This window comes from Egretta garzetta, unplaced genomic scaffold (assembly GCF_000687185.1).
Source record: "Egretta garzetta isolate BGI_Z169 unplaced genomic scaffold, ASM68718v1 scaffold321, whole genome shotgun sequence".
NCBI classification, from domain to species: domain Eukaryota; kingdom Metazoa; phylum Chordata; class Aves; order Pelecaniformes; family Ardeidae; genus Egretta; species Egretta garzetta.
This window is the reverse complement of record NW_009258756.1, coordinates 614,870-625,886: the sequence shown is the minus strand read 5'-3', so window position 1 is coordinate 625,886 and position 11,017 is coordinate 614,870. Positions and strand designations below refer to the sequence as shown.

The 11,017-nt window shown below is 47.9% G+C and overlaps 1 protein-coding gene across 2 annotated transcripts in view; it reads left to right on the top strand.

The window, feature by feature from the left end:
* LOC104135563 (pseudouridine-metabolizing bifunctional protein C1861.05) overlaps window positions 1–11,017 on the top strand; it is a 22,106-nt gene that overhangs the window by 8,186 nt on the left and 2,903 nt on the right. For both annotated transcript variants that reach the window (XM_035888974.1, XM_035888973.1), the window contains 7 exons: window positions 2,132–2,198; window positions 3,380–3,474; window positions 5,130–5,258; window positions 6,742–6,856; window positions 7,672–7,809; window positions 8,508–8,674; window positions 9,117–9,205. In XM_035888974.1, the coding sequence (XP_035744867.1) occupies window positions 2,132–2,198; window positions 3,380–3,474; window positions 5,130–5,258; window positions 6,742–6,856; window positions 7,672–7,809; window positions 8,508–8,674; window positions 9,117–9,205 (800 nt within the window). The remainder of the gene's footprint in view (window positions 1–2,131; window positions 2,199–3,379; window positions 3,475–5,129; window positions 5,259–6,741; window positions 6,857–7,671; window positions 7,810–8,507; window positions 8,675–9,116; window positions 9,206–11,017) is intronic.

Below are 11,017 nucleotides of genomic sequence, written 5' to 3'. Positions count from 1 at the left end.
GAATCATAGAATAGAATCATAGAATTGTTTATGTTGGAAAAGACCTTTAAGATCATCAAGTCTAACCATTAACCTAACCCTGCCATCCCACCACTAAACCATGTCCTAAGCATCTCATCTACCCGTCTTAAATGCCTCCAGGGATGGGGACTTGACCGCCCCTGGGCAGCCCATTCCAGAGCCTGACAACCCTTTCTGTGAAGAAATTTTTCCTCATGTCCAACCTAAACCTGCTCTGGCACAACTTCAGACCATTTCCCCTTGTCCTATCATTCATTACCAGGGAGAAGAGGCCAACCCTCACCTCGCTACAGCCTCCTTTCAGGCAGTTGTAGAAGGCAATAAGGTCTCCCCTCAGCCTCCTCTTCTCCAGACTAAACAACCCCAATTCCCTCAGCCGCTCCTAGTAAGACTGCAATAGGGGTCAGTGTTCAAAGCCATGTTGTTTGACTTGCCTAGACAAGCATCCTTGCTTTTTACTTTGGAGTACTTTTTTTTGTTTGTTTTTTCCCTTGGCTGCCTCTGTTATGTATAGTGAGCTTCAGAGTTTAAAACAGCCAAGGCTCAACACTTTTGAAATCTGCAACACTCAACAGGAGGCAGTTGCAGATGGAAATAAGCTCATCCCTGGCAGTACCAGTGGCAATTCCCAGGGAGCATGAGCAAATGTAATGGAGAGGCGTTTGGGTTAATGAGGAGTGACAAATAGTGGAAAGATGGACAGAGGCCATAGGTTGCTTATATACAGGCAGTTCTGCTCAGGTGGTCCGAGTAGTTCAGGGCTTGGAGAACTACCAGACAGAAAGATACCAAGAATTAGCACCAAGTCTTACAGACTGCAGAACTGGGGAGAGTCAGGGCAAACAAAACCAGCCTGGAGGTCAGAAGAGAGTAACAAGAGAGCATATTTAGATGGGAGAGCAGCCTCTTACAGTCACAGGGCTGGGTGTGGAAAAAAGCATTGTGTGGAAAGGACAGATGTACAGCTTTGGATGGGGGAAGAAGGGTCTTTGGGGACCCTCAGTAGGAGTTTTGAGAATGCCCAAGAACAGTGATGGGTTGGAGGCAGAATATTTCTTACTGTGAGATGGCATTACTTGTTTAGGAGAGATAGCGGTGTTCACAAGCAAGAAAAATATGTATGTGCAGGGTTATTCTGATGCACCTGGGCTAACATGGCACAGAGAATCTGGGCCAGGAGTTGTTGTGTACAGGCATGCTCATGCTTCGGTGGTTGCCACCCAAATGCTCAACACGCTCTCGAAAGCGCCAAATTGTCCAGAACTGTGAAGATCATTATGACTGCCAGTGGCAAACTCTCTGCAGAAATGGAAAATATGTTTTGGGATTTTATGAAGCAAGACCTTTAAAACCATTTCATAGCCAGATGAAGCCCAAAGAGATCTGAGTATTTACTGATGTAATTCTTCTGGCAGGAGAATTAGAAGGAAGAGGAGATGGGTGAGGGACTGCCTGTGTTCTGACAATTTGGCTGTTGGTGACAGACCGACAGATGGACAGAGCAATGGAAGGCAGAAGCGAGAGAAAAGTTTATAACTACACAGGTGGAAAAGAAGGATATTTTTGATGAGGGAAATGTTTGGGAAGAGAAGAGCGAGTGAAAAAGTATTCAGACACTGAAACAGATCCTTCTACAAGTAAAGTACAGAGGCAACACGGGCAAAGGCGATAAATCTAATTTTACCTTCAAAGAGAAATAAATAAATTTTTAAAAAGCCTGGAAGGCAGCTGCAGAGCCCATCAGGTCTGGGTCAGCAGCTCTGGAATCCCAGCATCAATGTGAGCAGGTCAGTTCAGAGGGCTGCTTGTATCGACTGAAACACTCGTTAGCATTGTTCTAAGAGGTCCTAGCAAATAAGAACCCAATAGCAATGCATGGGCAGACCAAACAGATCTGCCCTCCCAGGAAGTGGGCCTTTGCCATCAAGGTTGCAGTGTGTAGATGGGCTGTGGAAGCTTCCATTGCTCTCAATCTGGTATCTAGATGGCTTCTGCCCCCTCAAATTGCTGACCTATGTTTCAGCAGCATCAACTTCACATGTTAATGGAGACATGGCACCTAGGCCAAGCAGCCCTCCCAGTTTTGCCAATTAACAATTCCTTCTTCCAGGACGGTGGGCAAACAAATGCTGGAAGAGTGAGACGAACCTTTGGCGGCGTTGGAAGAAACTTGGCAGGTGCCTAGAGCTTGGATTTGCCTGTGGGTGCATGCCAGCTGTGATTTGTCCTTTGGTATTCCTGCAACAGCAGGAGCTCTTGAATGCTGTTAAGATCTGGGACACGTTAGGCAATATACCAGTGGGCAGACTGCCTGGAAAAAGGCAGGGACCATTCAAAGAAATAAGAGGGGAGGGAGTTGGGGTCAGGAAAAAAAAAGTCCGTAAATATGAAGTCAACTAGTATATAGCACAGTGACCCCAAATCAAAGTTGAATAAGCATCAGTGATCTCCAAAGACTGGTGAACAGCTTGGCCTTCAGTGTTGAATTAATGCCAGGTTATAGTCACAATAGAAGTATGTCTTGAGCAAGAATTTGAAAGGAATAAGCTTACTCAAAAGTGAAGATCCATGCACCACAGACAAGAGGAAGCGAGGTGCAGGAATTACTGTAGAAGAGAAAGGGCTACAGTTTTTGGCAACAGGAAGGGATTGCACTGTACTTGGTGCTCCACCACAAGCAGCAGCAGCAGCAGACCAGTGTTCAGGTATTGAAATTAGCAGAGGCAGATTATGAAAAGATTTTAGGATTATTCCCACGTTTTTTACCCTTCCCAAATCATCCTAACATAAATCTGCTACCATTCAGATCACAAATGGGAAAGCTTGAGGCGGGGGGTGGGGTGGGGGGACAGGGAAATGCTACCCACTGAGGTATAATTTGTGGTAACTTGTAGGGAGAGGAGGAAGGGTTTCCCGTGAATCCATTCAGATTCAGTGGTTCCAGTAAAATAGTGTGTTGGGAACAGCAGTGTGGGAAGGCCAGCAGCAGGAAAGACCATGCACAGAAGCAATGTGGGGAAGCCCACATGCCTGTGATGGCAAAGGAGATGATGCCAAGGAAGTCCAGAATTTTCTTCCCCTTTCTTTTTTCCTCTACTCCCAGATGTTCAAGAAAATCCAGAGAATTCAGAATGCCAGTGCAGCAGGCAGACATAGATAACCCCACTTAATCACAGCAGCTCAATTTGCAGCAGCTGTGGCTGAGTTTCATCTTGAACATCCTTCTAGACCAGGATTGGTGGGCATTGAGTTTTCCAGGAGAGGGCTTTCGTACAGACACTCATCCTGCACAGTCTGTCACTGTGTTCACCATACTCTGATGGATTTATTAACATCTTTTGTTTCCATTTGCTTTTAGACTGCTTAAGCCGTCTTGGCCAGAATCCTCTCCTTTTATCAGCCGTGGGGATAGATGAACATTCAGAGTCCATCCTGCACTACTGTCACCACATGGTACGTTGCACAGTAATGGCACCTCAGAAGCATGGAAGCGAAGGCATTACATAGAGGAACAAGTCTTCTCAACCCTGGCAGACATAAGAGCCACGTTCCATCAGGCTAAGAGTAGGAATAATTCAATGCTCCTTTAGTTACAGACAATTAGAAGGCAAGGAGCCAACCCCCAGGATAGACTTATGTACCATTTGGAGTCTGAACCATGGGGTCTGAATTCAGCTCCAGGGAGCGGTGCTTGAAGGAGAAAGAGAGGTAAATCAGGAGGAACTATAAAAACTTCTAGGAAGGCCTAAGCACAACCAGAAATATGCAAAGCCTGACCCTGAGGATAGACAAAGCAATGCCAAAATCAGCCTGGTTTGAGTAAAGCATAAGTTAGAGAAAACCCAGAACTGAGAGCACAGGCTGGACACCTCCCAGGGTCAGGGGAGTAGGGCCCTCCACACGGGTGCGTACACCCCTCTCTAACTGCGCAACAGAGGAATACCTGGCTTCAGCAGCAGCTTGTCCCCCGAGGTCAGGGAGCCAGGAGCAGTAGGACCTCACTGGGGGCAGCAAGGCAGAGCATCACCACCCTCAGCCAGAGAGCAAAGAAAGCCAGGAAAGCAACCCTAACCAAGGGCATCAGGCACCTCCACGGTGAAGAAGCAGGGCTGAAGATGAGCCAGGGGTGTGGTTGGAGACCCCAGGTGAGGCTGGTCAGGGCCATTAAGGCTTAGTAGTGCCCTCAGGGCCCTGGTATCCAAGTAGAGCACATGGGGCCTTAGTTCTGGCTACCTGAGCAACTCAGTAAATAAAGCAATAAGAACATGAACTTGTTTTTTGTTTATGAAGGCTTCACAGTGGCAGGTCTATACTCTGTCCTTCACCCAGTACAGCACAGTTTGTGCCATCAGAGTGAGCGGTCTCCTAAGGGAAGGTGGACCAGCTGGCCAGCTGCCAAGCGATCCTTGCCTGTAGCAAAACACATTACCGCCAGTGTTGGAGAGGCCCCTTTCCTTGAAACCTCCAACTTCCCTGTGAACTGCTGGGGGGGGATGCATTTCTTTGTCCATATGTATATTCCAAAAAAACCACCCTGAATTCTCTAAGCAGATCATTCAAAAGACCCACAGAGGAAGGACACCTCATAGCTATGTCTGCGACGCTACTGTAAAAATGCCTCCAAGGCTACCCTCAAAATCAAGCTGTGCAGTCAGTGAGGTGGCTGACAAAACCGCTAGCTGGGGTTTGCCACCAAGACATGCCCAGCACATCACCAGGCCATCAAAGTGTCACATGAGCTACGGGAATGGATGAATGGATGGCTGAAGCAAGCAGTGCTGCAGCCACTCTTGCAGATGACCCTTCCCTTGCGACAGAGACACAACCTATGGAACTGCATGGCAGAGACCTGTCCCTCTCATTTACTACATGATTTCTTTAACCTGTGGCATCTGTTTCATTGCAAATATTAAAAACTAGCCATCTGCCAGGACTGTTTAGACCAAGATACCTCTGAAGAGTTGCTTATCTCGAGGAGAAAGGGAGGTTGAAGGGAGAACAGCAAGCTGTGCCCACTGCTACCGATCAGATGGACACAGAGAGAGAATGAGCTGAGCGTGACATAGAGGAGAAACATGCTCCATTTATGACTGTCCTCCCTGTTCTAGGACATGAGTGCTGTCCTTCAGCTGGAGGGGAAGAGCACAGCCACTTACTGTGCTGTGATCACCAGTGCTGGGGAGCTCAGCGTCGGCTTGGGAGATATGGACATCCACCACCAGATAACAGAGCAATATGTAAGCATACCATCTGATTTGTAAGTTTTTTCTTATGAGAAGGAGCACGGATGTGTGGCAGAAGGCAACTGGTGAAGCTGTACCAGGAGGGAGCAGGCGTGCAGCAGGAACATGGGAAATCCTAAAGTTAACCCCCCTCACATTGGCCACTGAGATAGCAGCATGGCAAGCTACCAGACCCCCCTGTTGCTGCTGACCCAGCTGGAGCTTCTACCTGTTTCTGCTCCATACAGTATCACCACTATTATCAGCCCATGACATGTAGGCCAGAATCATCTTTATTAACTAGTTCCAGCTAACCTATCATTTTTGGCACCTTAAAGGCAGCAATAAATCCAGTCCACCTGCTGAAATGGTATTTCCCCCTTTAGGGAAAAACAAAATAAAGTGGACAGAACACTGGTTAAAGCAAGTTTTCCTGTTCCATCCCCTCCCCACCATCCCTGTTGTTGCTACACGCTGAGTGGTATTAACAGGCACTGCTGCTCAGCAGATCCAAACCTTCAAAACGCAGGGCTAATGGAAGCGGTGATTAAGGACTGATTGAGTGAAAGCCCCATCACTGCACCCTCCTTCCCTACTTGTTCTTTTGTCGACAGGGCAAACGCCTGTGCTTCGTGACTGACAGTGACATGGCGGTTAAGTGCAATTTACTTACCAGTGGGATACCCATGAGGTGGAGACTTCCTAGGGAAAAATATGGTCATTGCTCCCACTCCCATCCCCACCCCAAGCCTTGGCACAGAAAACCATTACATGACAGATTAATTCTCCTGAGCTTTACAAAACAGTTGCGGCCAGTGGAAACTCTGAACCAGTCTTCTGCTGCAAAGTGCATTCTGGCAGCCCTTCTTTCCACCGGGATTAGCAGAGACATGGGAGGCATCCCACATGAGTGCTTATAGCACTGGTCTGGCGTTCAGGCAGTGGTTGAGCAGCCTCAGAGTGCCAAAGGAGGGAGCGGCAGCTCCCCACTCTACTGCTCCACTGTCCCCATCCCTACGTGTTTCAGTAGGACCCAGGAGTAAAGCTCTGTGGTGTACAACCTGTCTCAGGAGGTGTTGTGCACAGGGGACATCTAAAGGACATGCGCAGCGAGCAAAGGCATAGTCAAGCCAGGCATAGCCCAGGAAACCCTACAGCAACATTAAATAGCAGCATTCCCTTTCCCTGTAGGTCTCTGACTGACCCACGGGTACCAAAGCAGTCTAGTGAGGACCAGCAACCACCTTCCTCTGATGGAGGGGCCCTCCCAGTTGAGTCCAGCTCTTGATGGCAGGGAGCAAGGGAAGAAGAAGAAGGGGAGGAGATGAGACAAATGGAAAAATCCATTTTCCTTAGGGAAGCACTCTTTTAGGCTTATGCCTGCACCTAAGGGCTGCAATACTAATGAAAATCCTACATCCCAAGTCTGAATAGCAATCATTTTGTCCCCCTGCAGTGACTCAAGGTGTCTCTACTCTGTGTCCTGGATTTTCACTAGGTGTCCCAGTTCAAGGAGAACCTGTGCCAGGCCCCGCTAGTTTGCATTGATGGAAATGTGCCTCTCTCCACTATTCAGTATGTCTGCCGACTAGCTAGAGAGCATCGGCTAGCAGGTAAGGAGAACTCGCCCAGCCCTGGCCCTGTAGCTCCTAACAGCGTGTGTGCCAAGATCCTCCGCACGCCCCGAGAGCCCTCCACTGCTGCTTGCAGGAGATACCCAGTTATTGTCTGACAGGCTGTGTTATTTGGCGCTCCTTTCTGTACACTTCTGCTCTATTTCCAAGGGATGAGACAATTTCTGCTTTCTCCGAGTTCTTCTCATTCTGCAGCTAAATCACGTCTCCCGTAGTGTAGGTGCTATAGCCCTTGGGCACTGCTGGAAAGGCAGGGAAAGCTGCTTTCTTTGCCTTTAATCTCGAGGCAAGCACAGATGTGTGTGCTTCTGCCAGTTGGAGCAGCAATACAGTTTGCTTCTCAGAATAAGTGCTAAAACATCTTTTGAGAGGATTTCTCTCCCACTTCCCATAAAATACACACCACCCTCCCCTGGTATGCTGGGTACCCTTCACAAGGCTTCCTAAACCTTTGGAGTTACGCCTTCATTTTTAAAAGCAAATCCTGAAGAAGGAGACAATGTTCTTAAAACCTGGCAGAGGCTCCAAAACCAGATAACGGGAGTAACAAACCTGAAGTCTGGTTATATCACTCCAGAGCCAGAAGCAATGGCGTCATTGCTGAGCACCAGAAAGGAAACCTTGGGAGACCTTGTCCCAGGCACAGGGGAAATAGTGTTTAAGTTTCTCATAGATTACATGTATAACCTCAGCTGTGCAGATCACACTAAGCCTTCTACACTGCATCCGGCTCTGACATGGAGGCGAACCAGTAATTAATTAATTAACTAACCAATTGCAATGTTGTTTTGAAGTGTGCTATGAGCCAACAGATGAGAACAAGGCCTCTAAGCCATTCCTCTCAGACAGCTGGAAAGTGCTCACGTACATTTCCCCCAACCTGCAAGAGCTAAGAGCAATAAATCGGACCCTCGGGAACCCTCTGCCAGCAGGTATTGAATACTCAGAAGGGTCAGTCACACTTTTAGATAACCTAGATCCTGGAGAAGAGCATTTTCTGCTCCAGCCCCCATTTCAAGCAAATTGGGTTATAACACAGTGGGGATTGATAAGCACTCTTGGTGTCTTCCACTTTACAGCCATCTCTGCGTGGCTTGTACGGCCCTGGCCGGACTGACAATCTGTCAAAGAGCACAGTAGGCCTGGGATGGCTCCTTGTCCAAAACTAGAGCTCCCATTTGCCTCACTTCATTAGCTAAACAGGAACAATCTCTGGCTTGTAAGCATGTCTCTGAAGCGTAATGCTCTGAGGGCACCTGTCCCAACAGCACCACCCTTTGCAGAAATAAAATACACCACCACGCACAGGTGGAAATCCAACAGCATTAAGAGAAGGAAGCCATGCTTCATGACAGTTTTTTGATCTCTACAGACACATATTTAGTCCCATGAGGGGTGGTTTCCTCAGGACAGGATAGAGGTACGGTATGGAAGGCTAATGCTGGAAAATTCCATACTTGCCACGATTTAAAGAAAAAAATGTATATCAACCACATTTCAGAAGTGCTCTTAAACAGTAGTGCTCATAAATAGTAGCAGTGGTGCTCATAAATAGGCTGCCAGCCCATAAAAAGGCCAGCTGAGGACCTTTTAAAGTTATACCACAGTTTTTCCTCCCCACTCTCTGAAGAGCTGCCATCCAGGTTGGAGGATGTCGTACAGACTGCAATGGCCCTGGCCCGTCCTTTGCTGGCCCACCTGCGCTGTGTGGTGGTGACCCTTGGTGCTCATGGTGTCCTCCTGTGTGGCAAGAGCCTGGGAGGGAGCATCTCGCTTCGTCCAGGAGCTCACGAGCAGGTATGGGCACGGAAAACAACCTCCGAGCTCTCAGTTGCTTCTTTCCGGGACCATATAGCACCATTGCTATTCCTGGTGGCATGGCAGTAGTCCTGGGAAATGTGGCATCACTGTTGGCAAACGTACGTGTCTGGGGGATGGAATACACAGCTCTGAAAGAAAATCAAGTTGTCTGTCCCTATACTGCTGGGTCCTAGCAGCAGTGTTTATAGTCAGCTAGTTTTTAATGTGCTTACCATGAATATTCATGAGTGCAAGCTTCATTTTCAGGAAGCTTCATTTAAATCGCTAATCTCTTTCAAAGTGTGAAATAAGATTATTGCCTTTTTCTTTTTTTCCCTTTTTCTTTTTTTGACATCCCTGGAGGTCTGGATGGCATCAGCCACATCAGGCCTTATCAGCTTGGGCAATTCCCCCTAACTTCCCTTCTCTCCCCCCGCAGACTGCTGCTGCCAGCCTCTGTGCCACCCACTACCCCGCCATCCACATCAGCAGGGAGGAGATAGTCAACGTCTCAGGAGCTGGTGACAGGTACATTGCTCCCTACTTTGTCTTCTCCAGGTAAATTTGGAAGGGCCGTAATGGGATTTCTTTCAAATTCTACTGCAAAGGCAAAACAACATTCTGCTGCGTGAGGAGCAGGCGCTAAGGACACCAGAACAGGATCGGTTACTGTGATTCCTTGCAAAGCTTGCTGATAATGTCCCCCTAAGCATCTTGGAAGCCAGGCTTGCTGTTATTAGTTTTGCTTTTCTTTAAGATCCAAGCCTGTCATGGCAATCTAGTAGTTCTGACTTAGTCCGGGCTGAGCTGCTAAAAGCAATGTAAACCACCTTACATCAAAGCTGTCTTACTAACTGACTACTCTACTTCCACACTTCTCCAATGGAAGTGGGGCTGCCACTCAGGAGCTAAAATCACCCTATAAAAGCATTTCATCAGGTTCTGCGTTTGCCTCTGGCAATAGCTCACACTTCAGAAAGAGTCTGCTGTGTAATTCGCCTAGCTGTTCACACAGCGCTGTGCACAGGAGTAGAGGATGACGGGCATTACTCCTAGCCCCGCTGATGAATTCTCAGTCTGTCAGCATAATATTTTATTGTGCTCCTTGTTAACTTGTCAAACTATATGTACTAGTCAGGTTTTTTTTCTTCTTGCTTTCTATACTACAATAATTGATTCTACCCTTTCATTGCCTTGGGCTAGACCAAAAGGCTGTATGTGAGAGATATTTCCTTTTATTTTTCTACTCTTACCTACCAACAGCTCAACATAGCAACACTGCTTTTTTTCTTTTATGAGTGGGCAGAATGAAAAGTCATTTACAGCATCCTCAATATTTGAGTTAGGATCAATCAATAATTTCTTGCCAGGGTGGTTAACCCCCTTAACCTCAGGACACACTCCTTGTGTCCTGTATCACCTCCAAGATGAGTTGGCTGCAGCTGCAAGCTGGTCTTCTCCAAAGAAGACCAAAGTGGTGTTCGGAGCAGTAAGTCTAACAGCAGAGGAAGGGGGTTTGGGAGGAACCTCGTGGGGTCAGCCTGTCCTAAGGCAAGCTCAGCTTTGCTCACTACTTCTCGCTGACGTGCCCAACCTCTGCCAGCCCCTCCAAGGACACAGCCTCCCCTCTGCACCATCTGCTCAGTACACAACTATCCTTTACCACAGGACATTTTTTTCTAGAGGCTAATGTAAACTAAACATCTTCTTTAGGGTTTCTTTTCCCTTTGTAAAAGCTTAATTTAAGGGAAGACCAAAGGTGAGATAAAATGCGCCACTGCCATTAACTCCACTGAGTCACACGGGAGTACTTGAAGTTCGTTTTTCCTTCCAAAGCTCTCTGAAAGCTGGGGGCCCATTGCTGCTCCCATTCCTGAAGTAATACTGCTGTGGAAATCTCACTCCCCAGAGTCCCCAGGTCCATGTGGGAATTTTCAAAGTCCTCTTGTTTGTCCAGGGTTTTCCTTCCTGGTAGCCCTGGCTGCTCCAATGAGCTGCAGATATCCCCGTTCTACAGAGTCAGAGTGCCAAAGCAGGCTGGAAACACCAGGCCGCTACCCTGACGTACGTGCCATCTCCAGGGTGTATAAACTGGTAAAGTTGCCCAAGCCCAGCCTGTTGGTGCTTTCGAGGGACTGTGCAGCAGGGTACGGCCCCGGGCTGCAGCGCATTCACGGCTCAGCTCTGGGCTCCCCAGTTCAAGAAAGATGAGGAACTCCTAGAAAGAGTCCAGAGGAGAGCAACTAAGATGATAAAGGGACTGGAGCATCTCCCCTATGAGGAAAGGCTGAGAGAGTTGGGCTTGTTCAGCCTGAAGAAGAGAAGACTGAGAGGGGACCT